Source organism: Megalops cyprinoides, chromosome 19 (assembly GCF_013368585.1).
Source record: "Megalops cyprinoides isolate fMegCyp1 chromosome 19, fMegCyp1.pri, whole genome shotgun sequence".
NCBI classification, from domain to species: Eukaryota; Metazoa; Chordata; class Actinopteri; order Elopiformes; family Megalopidae; genus Megalops; species Megalops cyprinoides.
Genome location: NC_050601.1, coordinates 22,985,611 through 23,008,887, shown reverse-complemented (window position 1 = coordinate 23,008,887; position 23,277 = coordinate 22,985,611). Strand labels below are relative to the sequence as shown.

Sequence of the window (23,277 nt, the reverse complement as noted above, 5' to 3'; positions counted from 1 at the left end):
TCCAGGAAAGAGGAAAACACACCAGAAAAACCACCACATGAAGAAAATATAACTATGAGTACAAAGGAACATTAATATAGAGATCACACGGACATCCATGGTAATTCTTCTCCCCACATACCTAGCATCTGCTAAATGCCAATAATGTAATATAAATGTAATGTTACATACCTGCATAGAATTCAGGGCTGTACACTGCACCCACTACTGGATTCAACTTCCAGCCTAGACACAAAGAAATATCACATCAGATTTCACCTTTTTCAAACTTTATATGGTTTCTGTTTCATCTTCTACCACAAAGATCATGCAAAACACAACCAACAAAAGGCCTTAAAACTGAACTGGTACTGAGTATTGAGTACTGTATAAGTCTGGTTTTGGAATGCCATCGACTTTGTGCGTCCAACCAAACACTTTAACCCAGTGTCTTTTTTCATTCATTCACTGATCAGTCAGTTGTTTAATATACAAATAATTTCAAACTTTTACGGGCAAAGAAATCTAAACCAACACTATGATAACAGTCAGGTGACCTAGCGATCCTCTTACAGAGATACATCCCAGCTGCCCTTCTCTATCGCACATTTCTAACGATGCCGGCTGACGGATCAGCACACTCTGCTCACAGAGAAGCTCCAGCGCTGTGCAGGGGGGTTTGGGGAGCAGCCTGACAGATTCCAGCCTCTGACTTCCATCTGACGGCCCCTCGGTTCCTCTGTAAGAGAACCCTGGGAGGCGACGGTGGACACTTCCAGCTGAAATGCTGTTTCATTTGTCATCCACGTGCCAAGTCTTCCTCCCTCTCTCTCTCCCTCCCTCTCTCTCATATATATATATTTATATATATATATATATATATATATATATATATATATATATATATATATATATATACATATATATATATATATATATATATATATATATATTATTTCTTTTTTTTCCCCCCACCTTCCCGACAGCTGCACTGCCAAATTTGTCTGCGCCATGAACCGCTGTGCGCCGGACTCCATTTATCAGGGAAAGAACAACAACAATGCTTCGCCATGCCTGGCCTATGGGATGGCAGCCAGCCTGTGACTGCACGGGTTAATCGCATGCGACCGGAGCTGCTGCCCCGCTGCTGCATGGGCTCCGGGGTGTGACCACGGTCCGCAGGGGCCAGTGCAGGACAAGGCGCTTCTCTGAGGAGCCTATTGATTGCCCACAGGTCAGAGGCCACGGGTCTGGGATGGGCTGCTGGGAGCTTATTTGTCTTCCTGCGCATTGATATCTCCAGCTTTGTCTTTGTTTAAGCTGGAATGTTACAGCTATCTTTTAAAAAGCTGTTTTTTTGCATATAACTAGTTTAACGAGACAGTAGCTGTGCGTTAACGCCCAGCATCAATCTGCCAACTGCATTCCTTTATTAAGGACTGAACAAATTCCACCTGAAGGGTGCCAAGAGTCTTTCCTACAAAAGCATTTGGTTGGACACACCGACTGGAAGATGCTTACGTGGCGATTCGCAGATGCTTAATAACATCCAATCATATCCCCAGGGTTTCACTGTTCTCATTTACTCACACGGTCCAGGAAAATATGAAAATACATTTAAGCTCCTACTGATATACAAATGTGGAACAATAACAACAAGATGAATGAGTGATCAAGACAGCACAAAGGTGCACTTCAAGTCAGCCTGGGGCAAGATGGCATTTATTTAGCATGCATCTTGTGTGCTGGATTGTAATGACTAACTACATTTCTTTTCAGTGTGGTGTAGTGGTAAGGAGTACTTAACCTGAATTGCCTCAGTAAATATCCTGCTGTATAAATGATTGATATGTGAGTCATGCAAGTTGCTCTGAATAAGGGCAAACAAATAACAACATAAATATATAATGCAAAATATGGAAATTACAGGTTCACAAGGCCCCATATAAAAGATGCCATGCTTTCAGATATGTGAGTTATTTATGTTTCTCTGGATAATGGCAAACAGATAATATAATAAGTATACAACACAAAACATAGAAATTAGAGGTTCAGAAGGCCCCATACAAAAGACTCCATGCTTTCAGCACCAGGTCTCTTTACTCCTGTTCTGCAGGAGGCCCAGTAAAGCACGGGTCAGACACCTGGGTTACAGCTGACAGCTGCTTGAGCGGAGAGCTAATGCAGGTCAAGTGAGCGACACCGGTGTTCCCGGACCGGGCGGCAGGAGTACAAGCTCAATGGCAGATAAATCTGAGAGCCGCTCCGGCTGTCAGTCACATCCTGGGGCATGTCCACCTCAACCAGGAGCTCTGCCCATCACAGCGACCCCCATTTAAAAAGCCTCTCTAGACAGTTTTCAGAGAGCGACACAGTCATTCATTCCTGTCCAAATGCTTAAGAGGGCATTCAGTGTAACAGCTATAGCGCTTTGGCCTGAAGCCTGAGCAGCAAAATGTACATGTGGTTTCTTTTTATTCTTCAATTTGCATCTTTTTTGTGTGTGTGTGTGTGTAAATTTCAACAATGACCAGAGTCACACCGGTTATGTAACACTTGCTTAAACTCCTTACTCAGAGTTAAGGGCAAAGCGCATTGTGGTTTTGATTAAATGGGGCTCCAAAGAGCTAAGACATGGTGCAGCTCGTAACTGATTGTGCTAGGCTCCACTGTACTGAGGTCAGCAAAACAGGCTCTTCTTTGTCTTTAATGAACAGGGTACTGATGATAAATGACTCTGTTTCTGACAAAGGTCTGGACCTTAGCTGTTTTGCTGAGAAGTGACACAGTCTTTGGGAATGCTACCCTAAATAGGCCAAAATCGCAAACCTTAATGACAGACTTTTGGTGAACTGTTTAAAGAGAGAAGGCCTGGATGACACTGGCTGTACTAATTAGAAGCAATGGAACACTACTTTCACAAGACTGGAAAAACATTCTCTCTTAGGGTGAGCGTGTTAACCATCATAGTTTGCCTGTTTTTTTTTTTAGCTCCAGAATAGATGTTACAACTTAGGAACTGTTTTTGAATGTAACCATTCCAAGATGAAATCCCTTCCGAACAATAAACAGGGATATTAATGAAATGTTACACGTAAATAAGCATGCTTTTTCTGTCATGTGAAGTAATAAAAATTTATAAGCTCTGAACAACACTGAAAATGACACTTTGGCACTCTAGTGTGGAACAGCTCCCCCGTCCACCATAATATCGAACAAAGTGAAGTTCTGAAGCAAAGATGCATATGTGTACTGTAATGCCTTTCAATAATGCAAATAATAAAACAGCTTCATATAAATAGGAGAACAGAACAAAAAAGTTTCATGCCTGGGTCACTTACCATTTGCATAAGGGTTGACTGTCTTTTTATTTGTCATTACCCGTGCTGTTGCATTGTTAACCTTAGCACAAAGAGCACAGTATTAGCAAACTTTGCAGTGAAGGTCATGGCCTCATATCACTATGTCTGAATTGTAAAACTGCATGCATTATTGCCATTACATTGTTAATGTAAAATATGCTTTACAAACAAACTTATCATTAAGGTTGTCATCAAACAAGTATATATTCCATTTCACTTTTTTTAAAAAAAAAGCAATATTATATATCCATACTAAAAAAGACACACAAAGCAAATTAAAATAGTAACGGCATATTTCAATTTTAAGACATTTCAAGGCATGCTTCATTTATTCATGATAAATTCCAAAGGAAATAAGGAAAATAAACACAAACAAAAATAGCCTACTTATATATGAAGGAACATGCAGTGATAAGGGGAAGGAGAGACAAGGTACAAAAAAAACCCAAAGAAAATGTCGAAAAGGGACAAACAAGTTTAGCATTGTGCAACATAACCCTTGAGAATAGAACTACCATTGGATAGAAAGCAACACTGAGCATTCAAACACTTGGAACAAGAGCCTTTCGTTTCATCGCAAGAATAAGAAACAAACAAACAAACCAAAACAAATAAATAATCATTCCAGCTTAAACCACAGCTAACAAAAGGATAAAAAAGAGGGTGCATTATTTAACACAATATGGAGTTAACAATCTTGAGTAAGAGTAAGATGTGCAAGAATCAATCCAATCCAATCTGCCTCTCGGGCAGCTAAACGTACACTCAAGTACAGGCGTACCAATATAAAGTAGCTAGCATCAAGAAACGTAACAAGTCAAAAAAATTCACGTGGTATCAGCGCTTAATACGTGAAACGGCAGATGGACTTCTCCACTTACCATTCGGCACCATCGCCCGCATGTGTATGTATACAGTTACCATGGTTACTGAGAGTTTGGTGAGGGCCCTATGCGCTTTCGTTGAAAAGGGGGGAAAATGAGAAGGCAAAATATGGAACATCTTACTCAAAGGCTACACCACTTAATATCGGAATAACTCTAGAATATAGCCTAGCTAGCTAGCGTCTTTCTAAAGTGAAGACAGTGTTGAGTGGGAATCAGAGGTGACATTATTTTGTTATATTCATTTTTTGATCGGTTATTAATACTATATGTTTTTGACTCACGGGAAGTATAAAATAATTACAAATTAAATAAAATCATTAAATCAACACAAATTTTGATGTAGTCGATGCTCCTGAATATCATTCCAAGGAAATCCAAATTATGACTTATTTGCTGATTTTGTATGCTTAGTTCCAAGCCACCACATATCCCTCGTCAACCCTGCAATAAGGTAACTAGCCACAATTATACACTTGTTTTTTTAGTTGTTTTGGAAGATGTTACTGCACCCGTTTTTGTTTTAAGGTTCAAACATAGAAAATCATATCTTCTCTCAGTCCATCGTACACAAATAATAGCCAACGTAAATAAGTTCAAAGTAAAAAAAGAAAGAGAAGAGAAAAATGCCACATTAGCCTTCTAAAGTAAATAAACAAAAAAAACCTTAGTAACGATAAAAGATACCTTCATACACATACATATATGAAACAAAATGAAAAGTAAAAATGTTGGGGAGGGAGGGAGTGCACGTGAAAAGACAAATGATGCATCTGAAACAACAAAATGAGAGTGAAGCAGACATTTCTTTCAAAAAAAAAGAGAGGATGAGAAGGGAAATATTTGTAACATGCACCTCTATTTTACGGCCTTCTACCACCGTGCCGTGTAATTTCTCTCGCGCCCTGTCCGCATCAGCACTATTTTCGAAAGTTACGAAACCGAATCCCTGCATGCAGGCGGGAGAGGGGAGGGGGGAAAACAACATGCACATCATTAATTCCATCATTCACCAAAAAATCAACCAATTCACTGTTACTCCTCATCATTCTTCTACAGTGCCTCTGCTGCCCATTTAACATTTCTTGCATTTTGCATCAGATTTTTTTTTTGTTCTGTACATGCAAATTGTAAACAAACAAACAAACAAACACAAAAGAAATGAAAAAAAACAGCATTGGAATGTGCAATAAAAAGCCAAAGGAACAAACTCTATCGTTTTTAATTAGACCCTCTAAGAGAAAAGAAAAAACACAAAAATAGTTCCCGAAAGTAAAATATTTAAGAAAATACCTTTGACAGGTCATTACAGAAGAAATTAAATCTACCGAAAAAATGGAATCAAAGTAAATGTTGGGTTTCGACACAGTTAAAAATCATAAGACTGAAATTATGAGAAAGAAAGGTGAACCATTGCCTTGCATGCAGAAATAGTTTCTCAAGAACGATAACCAACAACAAAACATATACACATAAACAATAAAATAGTCTGCACAGAATTGATGGCAAAATACTAAAGAACATTAATTATCACACCATGCTATATTGGTTAGGCTAACAATATCCTTCATGCAACACTAGGGATAAATCAATGATGATCTGTTTGTCAAAGGTCAGCTGTAACTCATGGTAACGAAACGCTGAAAATAACAAGAACGGCTAACAGGAAGAATACTAATACATTTACATTTAAAATGACAAAACTGTCAGTGACTTAAGTACAGAATTGCCAATGGCTATACAAATCTTAAACATAATACTAACTCTAGATACAATTATGAAACTGTTAGGAGTTTATACATAGTTTATACATATTGGTTGAGTAGCCCACTTGTTTTTTTTTTCAGTGACAGCATTATATTAAAGCCTAACAATAATTAACGCAAGAGGCAACAAGAGTAAAATCAAGATTATTTTTTGCACTGACTTTACATCTGAACAACATACTGCATTGTATGCCGTATATCCATATAACATATGATACATGACATTTAATAACTGTATTTCATATGAACACTGGTCAAGCCAAGCATTGTTACATAAAGAAAGAGAAACAGAGTAAATATGCAGTAGCTACGCTTAAAGAATACTCTATTTAAATATTAACTGTTTCCTGGCAATGCTGTTAATTTGGTTAAATTATGAATTCACTCAATGGTTAATCTGTTCCTTTGTTAATCCTTTGTTAAAAGTTTGTAAATCTGAAAAGTTTACTTCTGGTTTTTTTTTTTTTCTTAAAGAAACACTAATGGTATTTGCGCATTAATGTGCAATGTGCAACCTCCACGTGCAGAATTTTGGAAAGGAATGCAATCCTCTGTTTTTCTTCCTTCAGCCTGATCAATCTAAAGGACACGTGATTTCATGAAAAACATGCAAAAATGAAATTGCTGGACCACGTACCTTAGATCCTCGTTCATTAAAAATGATTTCAACGTCTAGAATTTTACCAAATTGCTGAAAAGACAAGAGAGACAGGAAACAAAACCATTAGAGGTGGCCATACTGTACAAGTGCTAAGGTCACAGAAGTATGTGATAGTTACAGAGCTGTAGTTGGCCAGTTGACTGTGATACAGCATTTACAATACTGTGATTTGTTGGCTGAGCAACATTTGGGCACCTTGATTGTGTCTTATGGTTGCTTCTTGTTGACATGACTCCCATTGGAAGTCACACCGGAAGATTTGTGGGTAATAACGCCTACTGCCTCTTTGGCTGGCAGTAATCAGTGAAGACTAAGGTCAGCTGTGACAGTGAATGGGATGGAGGAGGTAGGCTCCAGGCACTCTATAATGGGTAGAGCCCTCCCATTTGAACAACTAGGTGGTATTTTGCTATGGGGTGCAAAGTTATTTCATTGGTTTGTTTGAGACAGTGACTGACAAGACGTGGTAGCCCCACCCATTGTGGGATTTAAGCCTGACCCCTCCAATCACAAGCAGTGACCCTGTAACAGACAAGCATCCTGTCCAATGGGAAGGTTCATGTGTCCTGTTGCTCTGGGATAAGTTATGGACTGATCAGCCACGCCGGCCTGTATCATTACCATTGTATCATCCCCTACAGTAGGTGTAAAAACAGCAGTACTCACGCCGAACATTTGCCTGAGGTCTGGATCACGGAACCTGAAGGGGATGTTGGAGACGTGGAGCCGCTTGGGCTGCGTTTTGTTGTCTGTGTTTTCAGGAGACTGCGTCTGTTGCTGCCCTTCGGTCTGTGCTGCATCGTCTGTCTGCTGGGGAGAAAGGGGAGGGGTCGAAGGGGGTGGAGAATTATTATGGCGCGAAAGTGCCCGTTAGTCATGTTTCCCGTATTCATGTCAGTCAGTCTATCAATCAGGTCAAGTTTTATTTGACACAGGCGCGTCTAACAAAATGATTTTCACAAAGCGCTCCGCAGATCGGATTTTATAAAACAATTCAAGCCATGGAAGATAAACCCAAATGAAACGTTCGTAATGGAGCTCCACAGATACATAAAGACACTTTATAAACTATTTGCTTTAGAGGATGAAAAACCTCACATTGCTACCACAAAAGAAAAAAAAAACAAGCTCTCAAACTTTAGTGAAGGAAAAAGTGAACCATAGGAATGAGAAAACAATGATGCTGCAATGTAGCCGGATTCACATCGAACATGATGATATCATATCCGAGTCATCATAATATAATCAAAATAAATCATATAATCAAATATATAATAAAAGAGGTTCTGGAACTTTTGCCTCTGACCACTCTGGCACCTACTGCTGTCTATAGCCTTCTCAGCTCCCAGCCACACCTATATATTGATGCATCACATAAACATTTCTTCGATCATATTATTGTTGATATCAATATTATTATTGTTGTTGTCCTGCTTATTATGGTAGCGACAGTGTCATTACCATTGTAATCATCATTTTCATTTTGATGATCATCAGAATAATTACAGTATCATTTGCTCCTTCAGCTGTGAACAGATGCCTTTTCCTGTCTGTATCTGGCAATCGGCCTAAATGTACAGCGTGTCTCAAACGGCTGTCAAGTTTACTGTTTACAGTTCATAGCTCAAGCTAAGAACACCACGGGTGCAGTGCCCCCCAACATGTCCTCTGATGGTCCTTTGACCAAAATCAATTTGTGCTCAAATTTGAACCGCTGGTCCCAGCCTCTCCATCTGGTCCTTGGGAGCCTGCAAGGGCCTCTCCATTTTTAACAGCAGCAATAATTTGATTGGCTGTTCGCAGGCCTCACTCTGCAGCCCAGCGTGAAGAACACAGCGCATACACACTGTACAGCACATGCAGGATTTCCCAGCTGTTACAAATCCCTATTAACCCATTCTTGTCCACCATGCACCATTCATATCAATGTACCTCTCCTCTGTTTGTTTTAACTAAACATTTTCTGATGTGATATTTGCCCGCTTCCTACTGGTAGGACACCGGACACGAACGGGAAGGAGTTTTTATGGAACTGTACTTGTATATGCTTCATTTCTTCATATTCTGTATTTGTCAGCCTGTATGTAATGACGTCTCACTTGCTCATATACAAATCCATGCACATATATGTATATAGACACACATACACCTCCTTACATACATTCACTCAAACAAACTCACTGACTCTTTCTTTCTTTCTCACGCACTCACACACATACGCACAGAATTAGGTGTGATGATTTGTCTCTGACAAATTCTAATCACCTGATAGCTTCATGGACATTGTCGAATTTTTGTGTTGTCTGCTTGTGCACCGTTTTGTATGTTTGTATGGCTTTGAGTCGGTGGCTTTATACTGACTTGATAAGTTTTTCAAACATAAAAAGATGAAAGAACAGCACTTTGATAATAAAAAAAAACAAAATCTTATCGGGGGCTTTCCACTGAATCACAGGCTCTTAGAGTCAGGCTTCAAAATGTATCAATATGCTTTAATACTAAAAAAAGCAAGCAAACAAAATACACACATATCTGTGCTCAGTGGCCTAAATAGGAAATGCTTATAAAACCATGTATTACTCAGACAGTAGTCTTATTAGATCTCAGGTCTACAGTCTTGGATTAAGGCCACTGCAACGTGATGTGAATGCAGAAATATACTTACACGTATCAGAATTCTACTTAATATTTCAATAGTGTATATGGACAGTGGAAAAAAGATTTATTCTGCAACCAACATGACACTCTGAATGGAATGTGAACAGGGGACCATGAAAACATAAATTGTATAACCTCCCCATTTTGAAACCACTGACAAGCATACAGAAAAATGGAGGTGTGCAAAAATAAAGGTACAAAGTCATGAATGGGTTAATGTTGGAGAAAGCAATATGACTGAGGGAGGGTAGGCTTGTTGTACATGCCAGCCAATGTCTCTCTCTCTCTCTCTCTCTCTGCATGACTGAGGCCAGCTAACTTTGCTTCTGTCTGGCTGAGTGTGGACGCTGGTCTCAGATCAGGCCTCTCTTTTGTAATGGGGCACATGGCTATACAGTACATTCCCTACTGTCAAACCCCTGCATGGCTGGCTGCTCTTTATTACTCTTCTTAATATTTTTATTCCCGTTATTATTATTAATGTTGTTGTAACTGTTATTATTAGTCACGCTGTGCATTAGGTGCAACTACATAAAGAATACGTAATGCATATATAAGCATGGCATAAATGCGGCATTGAGCATTCGTAATATGTAATACACATACAGAGTTACATACTGTAGCTGTCGTGTAGCCAATGTCATGTGACACTGTTGGCATGGTCAGATGTGACATTCATTTCATCATTATGTCTGTTAAGACATGATAGAGTATGTCATTTAGGATACACATTGTATTATGAATGCTTAATGCAGTGGTTACACCAGCTTATGTAGGCTTTATGTGGTTGTACATAATGTATAACATGTATAACTGTCATTCCTCATTATTACACCTGCAGATAATAATAATTATAGTAACATTATTGTTACTATAATTACTGTTATCATTTTTTATTATTAGCATTTGCTTAACAGGCACCCTTACACTGGGTGACTTTTGAAGCCCACATACAGTAGAATCCATGTATACAACTGGATATTTACTGAAAACGTCAGCCATGTTCAACGGTACAAAGGAAGCATCCCCCCCCCTCCCCCCAGCTTGGAAGCCACTGGGGTTAAAAGCAGAGCTTCTTCCCCTCTGAGCTACGCTGCTGCCCCTGTAACACACAGGCCTGCGTTTTCCTCTGTGTCTTGTTTCTTTTTTCTGTGCGTGTTTTTTTTTGTTCCGGGAAAGCTGCCTCGCCCCAAACGGAGGCGTGCTCGTGTGCCGTAGCGAGCGGACGCGCAGCTTCCTCTGAGCTGGGGTAAGGGCCCGCACCCATCTCCTGTCATGTCCTCCTTCCTCGTTCCGCCTTTCATTTTTTTCGGGGTCAGGAAACAAAGTGCACCAAAAATGTGTTATCTCACTCCCTGGTGTTTTCTTTCAAATATCAGATGTCATGGTGATCTTTAATGCGCTTCATAAAAAGAAGGATGTGACACAGGCCAGGGGAGGTTTTCCGGAAAGAATAAAATAATCTGGTTGCTTTACTGGAGTTGTCCACGCAGTGTTTTCCCCCCACACTTGTCCTACCAGTGTTGTCTAAGCAGTGTTTTCCTTTCACTGTTGTTTTAATGGTGTCGTCCATGTGGTGTTTTTGGTTGCTTTACCGGTGTTGTCCGTGTAGTTTTTCCCCTTATAGCTGTTTTACCAGTGTTGTGAATGTAGCTTTGTCCCTTCGTGGTTGTTTTACTAGTGTTGCCCGTGCAGTGTTTTTGGGTTATTTTACCAGTGTTGTCTATGTAAAAAAAAAAAAAAAATCTTTACACAGAAAACAAAACTGGAAAAGGAATGACCTAAGGGGGATTTATACATGTACACCAGCTTACAAAAGATTAGGTTTTAGCAGTATAATAACAAAACACCACAATATGCATGAAAAAAAATTATTGTCAGTATTCTTTCAGGATATGTAAGACAATCAATGGCTCCGTTATTATTACTAGCATAAACAAAAACACACCTTTAGCTAAATAACGGCACAGCAAAGGAAGGAAAATGAATTTAAGGCAATTTGGCAGGAGATACAATGTAAAAACAGAGGGAAACATTGCTCATATTAATGATTGTTCCAGAGGGCTGGCTTATTCTGCCAGATAGCACTGGCAATATCATCTCGGTCTCAGTGTGTAACTGACTGCTGAATAAAGAGAGAGTACAGCACGAATAAATGAACAAATGGATTTGGATGTGTATGTGAATGGTATGTAAATGTGATAGAGACCTGACATCTCCTCCAATACCAAGGTCAAGAGTGACGGATCTAAGTATTGATCATGGTTGCTTACCAGCCCCTCGATTTGTATTCAGACTCCACCCCACCTCCACCATCAACAAGTCATAAGCTACAAAAGCAAAAAATAAAGATTTCCAAGAGTGTTTTTTTTTTTTTTTTAAATAACTGCCTTTTTTCTTTCTAAGGGGATGAAGACAAGAATCGCCTTAAATCTTCTGAGCATTAGCCAGAAGATCTCACACCACCACTGCACATCTTCTGGAAAACCCATACCATGATGCCACTCCTGTGCTGAGTAATACAAAGGAGTCAGATTCTCACTGGTGCCCTCTAGTTGCACTAGCAATCCGTGTGATGCCTATACTGTCCATGGAACAGTGCATATATACATATTATACACACACACGCATATATATATACATTTTAATCATTTCAAAAAACAACCAATCCATAAAAATATCTATCAGACAAAATAACCAGAGAGAAAAACTCACAAATCAAAACTTCACAGAGAAACCAAAAATAAGGAGCCTTTTTTCTCTCAAAGTATGCGTTAGAAGTCCCTAACGAAAAGGTAATTACAAAAATAGTGCAGATTATGATATGTCAGAATATTAACTATATATATATCAGTTACCAAATAAGCTTTGCAGTATATTTCATTTTACAATTTGTTCTACAAATGCATGTCAAAAATGGCTTATAGACAGAAGTTCTTATGTTCAATCTTATGTTGTAAAATGTGCTTTCTTATATGTTGGCTTATGTAATACAGACTATGCATTTTGACATCTGTTAAAAAATCTGTTCCAAATATTTGGGATTTTAATATTTCAGTGCTTTTGTGTTTGGATGCTTGAAAACAGATACACAATCAATCCCAAAAACAGAGGTTAAAGCTTGCAGAATGACGGCCGGCTGCAGGGCTGGCCGGGCTTGGGTCAGCCTCCGGATCCCGATCGATTCAGTACAGATTGCGGGCAGTGCAGTTAGCAGTGTTTACCGGACATTGATCCAACACCGGGGCCTAGCAGGCAAACAACAAGAGGCCTGCCACCCACAGACTGTGTACACAACACTCGCAGTAACTGGGGGCAAGGGCTCAGCGAGGAGCTTCCATACGGCACGTCTGTGCCAGAGGAATATACTCGCCAACAACCGTAACCGCATGTCCGCACAAAACCCTTCCCTTTCCATCTGCAGTGCTGCTTTCATCCAGTCAGCTTCCACCCTTTTCCAGGACTGCTCAATGCTGGGCCTGGAGGGCTGCAGTGTCTGCAGGGCTACTCTACTCTGGTCCTAGAGGGCCACAGAGTCCTTCAAGGCTACTCTAACCTGGTCCTGGAGAGCCACAGAGTCTGCAGAGCAACTCAACCCTGGTCCCGGGCGGCCGCAGTGTCCGCAGGCTTTCACTTCAGCCATACCCATGCCATCACTTGGACTAACTACTGACTTCATCGAACCAATTTATACTGTCTGCTTTTAGTTGTAAGAGTGAGAGGGGCTGGAATATGGCCGTAAAATACCAGATCTGAGCGGTGCTGCGGTGCTCAGTCTTCCTTTAGCGTTCACAAAAGCAGCTGGGAAGTTATATTTGTACCTTCACGATTATTTATTTGACTGACGCCATCATCAAAGGTGAATTTCAGAGCTTAGAAGCTCTGTAGGAAACAGGCTAATGTCCTTTATTCCCTTTGTTTTTCAAAGCATGGTCTTACATTCTAGGCTGGATTTAGAGGGAGGGAGAGAGAGAGGGACAAATACTGGCAACATATTTTTGGCTATTTGATATTGAACACTTGGTTAAATAAAAAAGGGAAAAAATACCTGTCTGCCAGGAAGAAATGAATCCTGCCAAGATGACAAATCCGAAGACTATGTAAGACGCTTAACCCAGTTACCAAGTAAGAGAATATTTTCCATTTCTGTTTCAGACAATTCTGGGCTGCTGGCCAATGAAAACACACAGTCTGTGTGTACAGTATGCTTGCAGTTGACAGTTTACCGTTCATGCCATCTGTGTTGTGGTATTTTTAAATTTAAAAGAAAAAAAAATAACAGTCTTTTTTTTTTGCAACTGGCAGCGGTCCCTCCCTGCTCCAAACATGTCAATAAAACAAACAATCTCTTTATGTTTGACATAAACATGCTGTATCGAAAGGCCACGTAACCGCTTCGTGAGGCAAGGAGAACAGGCACTGCCCGTTGTTCTGCGACATCTGGACCCAATAAGCAAATTGGATACATATTTTCTGGCAATTTCAAAATGGAAACCAGACCAAGACTGGAATCCCAGGGAGAAATGGAGAGAGAGGGAAAAAAGGGCCAACCACCCAGTTATGACACTGAGTCATGAAGCCTCCCCTCCTAAACGTAGACACCTTTAATATCCCAAGCATGCAGTGAATGAGCAGATTCGTTTAAGCCCCCATTTTTTATCAGGAATCCAATTGACAATGAACTACGATGACGGAATAATTTTAAAAAATTTTTGTTATTGTTATTGATGGCATTGAGAAAAAATATACGCCCATCAAAAGAAAGACTTTGGCTTCTTGGCAATAACATATGGCCGACACTCCCGTGGAAAAATCATAGCTGGGTAAATAAACACACGTTGCAAAATCGCTGAAACTGTCTACTGGTCTGCTATAGCATTTATTCAATTTAAAAATTCATGACCTTGTGAGACTATCACATTACTCAGTTTTTTTAGAGCAACATGTACAACGCTAATGCAGAATTAGCTTCGTATGACAAAGTTCACAAAGGGCAGAAAGAGACTGCTGGAAACCATTAGTGCTTGGCAATGTCCTGCATGCCGCCTTCAAACGCATTCATAATCAAAATGTCTTTTTCGCTTATAAGATCCTGTTGTTACAGTTCAGCCTCGAAACACACCCAGTAAATGTACTAAAAGTCATGCACGGAGGAAGAGGGCTGAATTTGGACGCCCTGTTATAAGTGACCTCACCCTGTTGTGCCAGAACGTTGTATTTAAAAATGTATCCTTTAAGAGCTGTTTTTGTATATGCAAAGGGTGCTCTTAATAACCAAAGTGCTTGTGTATCAGATTACTCACAGTAACATCAGTGAATCCACATGAAGGGTGAAGGAAACCGTTTACCGATGTGTAACAGCTTAGCAGTGTTTACCAGATTTTGGTCATCCTAAACCCTGGGGGGGGGGGGGGGGGGGGGGGCGGCCACCGTCAGGAATTCCACAGATATTAACACTGGCAAATGATCACCACTTAAAAAAAGCAAGCAAAAAAACTAACTAGGGCCAATCAACAGCACACACAAATTGATAAAAAAAAACAAGTATTACAAATGATCCGAGTTAAGATATACCGTATAAGTAATAACAACTATGACATTGTGTAATAAGGCAAAATATGCAGCATTGCAAGTGTCTGCCTATGGCGGTCAACTAAATGGAGTGATATTACGGTAGGTCTCTCAACAACAGCTGAAAAGGAGGGAACGCCACTCAGGTGTTAGTCCTCAAGTACGTTTTCCACCCTTTCAGAAATGTGTTCGATATCATTCTCAAAAAAGGCTGAGGCAGACATGGGAACACACATGTACTAAATATGTGATTGACCAGCATTGAGCAAGTGAACATACATTAAGAACTACCACTACACTAATATGCACAGTGCAAATAAAAACAAAAGGTCAACAAAAGATAAAAAGTTAAAAATATTTTAAAAATTACATCAGCCATCTAGCGCACTAAAAAAAATTATACAAAGTACTGTGTTTAAAACTTGATGGACAGAGCATCATCTTTCTAAAACTTGAGAGCCTGGTCTGATGGCATATTGATGAAGTTCTGGGATGCAGACTCCTACGGTTTTGCTCTCGAACCCTGCGTGTCCCTCTCGTGGCTTTTCTTGGTGGGTTATCCATAAAATAGCATCTGCGGTCCAAAATAAGACAGCTACACACAGAGGGTGGAATGTTGACTTACGCTAAAGCCTTGCATTTACAATCCACCCATCATCCGGCAGGATTTAAATGGAGTCGCGTGAAAGATTATGTGCCTGCTATGAGTTAACGAGAGGTTAGGAGGCAGTCCCAGTCTTCGCCACGTCTCCTCGAATCACCCTGTTTGATTGTGGCGGTACAACGGCTTGGGCCAAAGCTTAAGCCTTTTTATTGGAAAATGATCCGCAGCCAAGTGACTTCACTCTTACCATTTAAAATACACATCTCACTGGACCTCAAAATTAATATTATAATTTCTTGGGGAAAAAAGGCAGTTGTTCTCCCCTTTTTTTATTTTGATTTTTTTTAAAATCAAACTCCTAAAAGTAAAGTTTTTAGTTCGACGTACAGAAGGAAAAAAAAAAAACAGGATTCAAAAAACAGAAACAGCCCTCACAAGGCTGATTTATATATGTTTGGTATGTCCGGCCGAACACTTTCCCTGGGTTTTCTTTCCCTGACGCAGCCACTCAAGGTGCCTTTGCGCGCAGCGGTGCGACAGCTGGGCCTGTGCGCTGAGGGATGGCGGGACCCGCCGCGCGGGTGAATGCAGTCCACGGGAAGCACCTCTCTGACTGCAGCCGTGTTGACACAGCCTACTGCTGAGAGGGATTTTCGGAATGGATTGAGCCCACGCTGAGGCGGGGAGAGCGATTCGCCTCGGCTTAATGGCGAAAGGGGAGCGGCGGCACGCGGCGAAATGGCACTCCCGCTGGAGCCAGGAGCCTCCCTCTCGCTTCAGTGCAATTCGTCGTTGTTGCCCCCCCCAACACCCAGGCTCCTCTGTGGCGTGACGGTGCGCCCGTTTTGACGCTTTAACGCGTAAAATATTTTGAGCGAATTCGAACTATTGGACTAGGAGGCTGAGGAGGGAAAAAAACACAAAGGTTGTTAAGGGCAGCTTAACAAGGCTGAAAAGATCCTGCAGAAACAAACAAACAAGAAAAAACACAAGCTTTTTTTAAAAAAACGCTCTCTCTCGAGCATTACCGCACCAAAAGCACTTCCACTTTAAATCTTTAACGCCTTCCATAACCCAGGAAGTGGGGCAGCAGAAAGCACTTACATCAAATTTATATCGCCCTTTCTGCTGTAACTGCAATGTTTATGTGCTTGACACCACGGAATAGGATTTGTTGATTGTTAATTTACGAAAATAAAGAAGCATTCTCCTCTTGTTTAGCGAAACGGCTGTGCGCAGCAGGTAGATGCATTTGGTTTTGACACCAGGGATTGGCTTTTACACTGCCTTTATGCATTTAGCATTTATCAGGTAGCTCTTTAACAGGTTTATTCAATCTACCTGAAATGCCCATTGTTTTCACATTTAAATGAACAAATTCAGACTTTTTTCCTCTAGTTTTCTATGTAACACAAGGGTTGAGGGTTGCTGAAATTAATGAAAAAATTGTGTAAAAAAAGCAAACAAAAAGATCCAGCCAAATTCAAATTAACTCAGTTACAACAAATAGATCTATAAATACAAAATTTCTTCTGGAGATTTAAAACCTGATATAACACTGGCAATCACCGCTAAATTACTATGCCAGAATACAGCTGAATTTAATCTCCACAGGCACTGAGCGAAATGAAGCTTTAAGGTGTTTTGGAAGACCTGTGACCTGGATTCAATTCGGCTATGCTGCAAATTGGCCTTGAAGTGAATTACGAATTGAAGTGAGCTGCGTGGTTTAAGTTGCCTATTTTTTTATTATTATCAGTGCGTGGTCAAACTCATGATGTTTTGTAAGTAAGAAAAAACAAAAAAGAACACAGACTTAAATCTCTTCCTCAAAGAGAAGGGTCACACTGCTAGGTTAAGGAATTGAACAGGCTCCCCTCTGCCCGGTCTCACTGGGATATTATGTACTTTATCCCAGTCTTTTGACACCGCCTTTTCATCCACTAAAGAGGAGTGAAGTCCGTTGCTAGGGCAGGAAGAAGCTTTGCTCCTGTGTCTGAATGACAGTGTTTATCATGGCGGGGTGCATCAGAGGCCACTTCATGTTTACTGCGGTCCGGTGAAAAAAAAAAAAAGAGAGAGTCTAAAACCGAGGCACCAGAGTCTGGAGTAAACAGGCAAACAAAGAATAGAGATCTGAGCTTTGAGAAGAAGAAAAGAAAAGAGAAAAGGAAAAGAGAAAGAAAAGCGAGGGCCAAGGTTCTCGGTGAACGCTCGCCTGGTGAGCTCCGCTCGTCTGGAGGGTGACCCGCTCTGACCTCGCGGGAGGGTGGGGGGGTACCGTGACCAGAGAGGCGGGCGAGTCGTGATCCAGCCTCGGCCATCGCACGCTGTTGTTTGGGTGCGCTGGTGTGATGTGTCTGAATCAACTGATTTAACACTACACGGGGAAGCCGGTGTACTTGGCGCTATTTGACAGACAAACCTGAAGCAGAGCGGGTCTATGAAGAATTAAAAACCCAGGGAGAGTGTTTGATTGGTCGTACCATATTCATCAGCCTTATATTAAAAGTCAGCCTTACAGGCACTATTTACATCATGCATCCAGCTAAGCACTTTTCCTGAGGTTCATTTTCAAATTCATGCTGGCTTCTTTCCCCACAGAAGTGCACTCGATTTCAAAGTCAAAATAAACATAACAGTTTAATTGTAATTGTGAGGGTAAGCTACTGATCCATGTCTCAGATAAGAGGTCTGTGTTCCCTTTAATGCTTAATGTCCAAAACAAAGCCAAAGAATCAGAGTGTACAGATGCAGAAGACTGAGTTAGTCACTGAATTAGAGAGACCACATCACTGCACCAGTGCACAGCCCATCCATTCATGCTGGGATAGGCTACTGTATCATTCTGGCAGAGAGGACTGAAGTTGGAGTCGCCCCTATTTATTCCGCTAAATGAACTTTTTCTACCTACGCATTCATGACTACGGCTATGCACTTCCATTTCTCTGATATTTGAATATGTGAATAATTTACAGCTCCCAGAACTGAATATTCAAATAATTTCCCAAGCACCGTATTAGATTCCAGTTCTTTCTGAGTAAATAATGACTCACCGCAAAGAGATCTACACTCACTCACAGTTTCAGGCAGAAGATGAATAATATCAATGAATTATCTCTGATTTCATGCAAGGTTCTTAGCATCTCCTTCATGAATGTTGATGAAAATGAGTAAAACTGCATTTTTTGTTATTTAGAAAGCATTTAGATACTGGTTCAAGAAATAGACCAGCAATCACGTGGTAAAATATTCCAGCAATCGGTTTTGGTCTCATTCCCCTTTATGTCTTAACAAGCACTACTGAACACAAGTCCTGTGTGTGACAGTTAAATTTGATTCTAATTTGCATCAGTTTCAAGTTGCTGTTTGCCCTGAATTCATCGGAATCTCAAACTGTTTATCTATGTGGCTTTCCTCCATCAAACCAACTGTACAATGCAATTAAGTTGCCATACAGCTGTCCCTGGCCAAGTGCGGAGTTGATTTTATGCCATTTATGAATTGTATACAGTTTTTCCAACTGCAGCCTTCAGCCTCGATTAAACGTGGCTTGACGTGCATTTAATTAGTCCAAATCACAGTGCTTGAATTGCACCGAGGAAGTGAAGAGGAGTTTTGAGTGAGTTAAGTCTTAGTTGTTATTCATGTTTCATTTGGCCTGTGGTATTGCATTCCCCTATGAGGGGGACTGTGTGACAGCATGTTAAAGCCAGGTGTTGATCTGTACAGATACTGTTAACTGTTCATCTCCAGACTCCTCAGGTTCAATCTTTGCACCAATGTTTCTTGTACTGCTAATGCTGTTGTTATCTGGCTTTGTTAGCACCTAGGGCCAGCTCATTACCAGCAATGCTAAGCTGTTGTCTGCTATCTGAACTGTCTGAACTGATCTATACTTGTGATTTTATAAAGCAAGTAAAAATATGGCTCTGAAATTTAGCATAATTATTTTAACATATTTTTAACATTAATTTTTTATATTACAGACATTTATGCTAGTTTCTGAGTGAGAACACCCTGTAACCGTCCCATCAAACCAAGCATGGATTAAGGAACATAACCTCTGCAGTTAGCCAGGACCCGCTGCACTCTGAAGTACAGTATAAGGAGCTTCAAACTCACTGTGGTCATGCCGTTTTGGGATGATGTACTTGTTTTTCACTGCGTGTACTGGACATGTCATTCTGGAGGATCCTCGCAACCTGACAGCAAAATTACAAGGTTGCAAAGCCGTGGCAAAATGGCATTCTGTCTGTGGAATGTGAATTGGTGTTACAAAGACCTACATTTGTGGGGTATTTGTCCAGTGTTACAAATGAGCATAAGGAATGTTAGAGACAATAATAATACCATGCTCACGGCAATATAAATTTACTTGCTGGCTGAGTTATGCTAGGATGTTGAACAGAAACTTTTGTGGAGAATCAGTGTTAGAGTTTGATAAAGGACCAGTTTTGTGACTCCAATGTCAAGCAGAGCTTTAAAATATGCATTGAGGCAAAACCGTGAGCACAACGTAGATACAGAAGTGTTCCCACAACTTAAAAATGGGGAGCACGTTTTGAAAGAACAGCTCTGAGCTTCTGACAGCTGTAATGGGATTTAATGGTCTGAGCTCTTGTTTAAACTTTTTTTCCTTTCTGAGAGTCTCCCCAAACAAGACTTCTTATTCAAAGCTGAGGACAGAGAGTACTGGCAAACTGTCATGGAGAAGATACAGGCCCACAAGAAAGAAAACGTGACTTTTGAATTGTATTTGTTTTTTTTTTTTTTTTTGCTGCTGAGCATGCACATAACACGGACCCCATAATGGGTGGAGTTACCATGTGCTGTCAATCACTGCGTGACATGAACTAATCAAAGGACTTTGTTCTCCGTAACAAAACACTTCCATTGGTTCAGATAAAAGCATATGATGCAGCGTATGATGCTAGCTTTTGATTGTACTGCTGCCTGTAACTAAGTAATTATACACCACTCTGTCTTCCTCTCTTGTGAATTTTGTAGCTAAAAGGACTAAAAAAAGGGCCATGAGGCATGAGGGACAGATTGTAGTTAGAACCACATACCTGCCGATGCCCCTTTGAAAGAAATAACATTTTATTATGGTAATAATGGTAAAGAGAATAAATATATATATATATATATATAAATATATATTAATATAAATATATAAATACATATAAATATATATATATATATATATATATATATATATATATATATATATATATAAATTTGACATACTTAGAAATATATATAAATTACTGCCACTTTGATATATATATTTACTGAATGTAATGAAACATACTTATGCAATATTTTTAATTTTGCAATTATAGTGGATATATATCCATAACATTACATACATAAAAACAGCAACATCAACTGATTCTTTTAAGAGGATAGTTTTCACACACACAAGTTGATTTTGGATTTTACTTATTAATATCTCCATTTTTGCAAGAGAGCACGTAACAATCAGACTTTGAGCATGCAGCATATTGCTTTCTGTGTAAAGGGCAAGTCTGCTTACTTCACTCTTCCAAAGCTCCGTCCTTCACTCCAGTCCTGCTGTTGTGAATTTTGCCAAGTGGCGAGTCTGAATGCCATCACAAACTGTTAATGAGCTCCCTCCTGTAGGTGGCACTGGCACCCCCTTTCCTGTCCCTTACATGCCAGATGCCCTGGGCCCCTTTGCCCATCGGCCCTACTGCAGAAAATCAGCAATTAACCAACAATGGACCCCCTCCCCACCACCACCCCAATCTCCGTCTGCAATTAAGCACTGATTGCACACATGAAAACAAAAGTGTCTGGATCTGCGTGGGGCTACACTGCATTAATCACCCGCGATGTCTGGCATTATGTCTATGCATAAATATGCCCACAATTAGCATTCCTGATTCAAATAAAAAAGCAAAATCTTTGGATTGGGGTTTTTTTTTTTCGCTTTTGTTGAGAACTAACACAGTACATTTTCAATTATTTCAGACTGCTGCCAGTCTTCTGAAAAATGACCAGTGATTTAAAATTCCAGTGGATACCTCATATTCTATTGTTTATGAAAAAAAAGCCAAAAGAGGATCTGAAAATGAAACCCTAGAGAATGTTTCAGTTGGACCTATCAAGCACACAAAGAGTAAACATTCAAATAGCACTTAAAGGCTGAATTATAAATGCTTTGTACATCCAACCATTTTTCCTCACTTTCCCTTGGCTTACCATTTCACAGAGCTGTCCTCCAGAATGTACCTCTTAAGCCAATGAGGACCCGAGACCCACCCATAACCTTTCTGAATATTACATGCCATTGTTACATACATGGCATTCCACATACATCCCTCCCTGTTTCAGTCTGATGCAAACATCTCAACACCAATCTTGAGGAATGAGATCTCTGCCAAGGGTGACCTGACACCCAACCCAGGCCATATAGCAAGCATCCCATGCTATACCATATCAGCATTCACACTCATTTTGCCTGCCTGTCTTTGGTACTTATGTAGTGCTGATATTTCAGCGAATATTTATTTTTGCATGCTAACTTTGGCAAAGCACAGGAAGGCTGGCAGTGTGTCCATCCCTTCATCTGTTAGGTCATTACCACGGAAAATGGAAAACCAAATCGCTCCTTGTGTGCCTTCTGTAACTGATTTGTGTTCAAATTCCTAGCCTACCTCTCACCTAAACGTAACGCTTATTAGCAGGCTCTCCACCAGCACTCCTCCGCAGTAATATCAAAGTACATCCGACCACCCAGCTCTCTTTTAAAAAAGAACACGGGGGTCACGACGGGACTCCCGAAAGGAGCCGACTGACAGGTGTGCGCAACAAAAAAAAAAAACATTCCCTGACATGACCGCTGGAGGGGTTTGAGCGGTGTCATTTTTAGCTGTACAGTGCAAATATCTAGATGTATTTGGGAATCCCGGAACACAGTTGTCATTATGAAGTATGTTACTATTTGCTGTAGTGCTTGCGTTTGTCAAGTGCTCTGCTCTTGTGTCTCCTCATCATCTGCAATTTGCCCTGAATACCACATCTGCCAGATGAATAAACAGGAAATAATTAAATAATAATACGTAGATCATGGAAATCTGACACTCAGCTGAAAGGCCTGGATTGTGCCTCTAATTCAGGTTGGGGGGGGGGGGGGGGGGGGGGTCAGCTCGCGTGTCAAATTTTTAAAAGGTATTACTTTTCCCACGTAAGTAATGGAAAAGTCAAGCCCCTTGTATTTTCATTAGACTTGGGGGAAATCGAGCCAAGCACACTTTCATAGGCGAAAGAGTACAGATGCAATTACATAATGTGTCCCCCCCCCCTTCCCATGGGCTACCAAGGTATTGCATTTCCATATTCCGTCTCGGAGTCGGGGTATTCAACTTCTAAAGAGCTCACGCTTAGTGTTCTACAAAGACCTGAGCTGTGACAGTTTACACATCAGTATTTTCTGCGTAGAGATCTTTATCCACAGTGACTTACATGCTGTCTGTTTTAAACAGCTGGATGTTTACTGAGGCAATTTGGGGTAGCACCTTGCCCAAGGACACCACAGTGTTTCATGGGGAATCAAACCGGCAGGCACTGGGTTATGGGCCCTGCTCTGTGCAACTACACCCACGCTGCACTGTCCTGTAATAGAACAGAAGAAGATCTTGACAGACACGTGGAGACAAAGCACACTCACAAAAATCCACATCCACAACCCTCCCACGTGTGATTGGCTCAGCGGAGCAGCTCTGAAATCTCGCATGCATGACCCTAACGCACGAATGGCGGGGGA

The 23,277-nt window shown here is 40.6% G+C and overlaps 1 protein-coding gene across 12 annotated transcripts in view; it reads right to left on the bottom strand.

Moving 5' to 3' along the window:
- rbfox1 (RNA binding fox-1 homolog 1) overlaps window positions 1-23,277 on the bottom strand; it is a 255,119-nt gene that overhangs the window by 31,198 nt on the left and 200,644 nt on the right. For 10 of the 12 annotated variants that reach the window (XM_036553347.1, XM_036553350.1, XM_036553351.1 and 7 more), the window contains 5 exons: window positions 7,319-7,462; window positions 6,629-6,682; window positions 5,082-5,174; window positions 3,321-3,381; window positions 172-225 (listed from right to left, as the gene is read on the bottom strand). In XM_036553347.1, coding sequence (XP_036409240.1) covers window positions 172-225; window positions 3,321-3,381; window positions 5,082-5,174; window positions 6,629-6,682; window positions 7,319-7,462 — 406 coding nt within the window. The remainder of the gene's footprint in view (window positions 1-171; window positions 226-3,320; window positions 3,382-5,081; window positions 5,175-6,628; window positions 6,683-7,318; window positions 7,463-23,277) is intronic. The other 2 variants (XM_036553348.1, XM_036553358.1) reach the window with 1 other exon arrangement.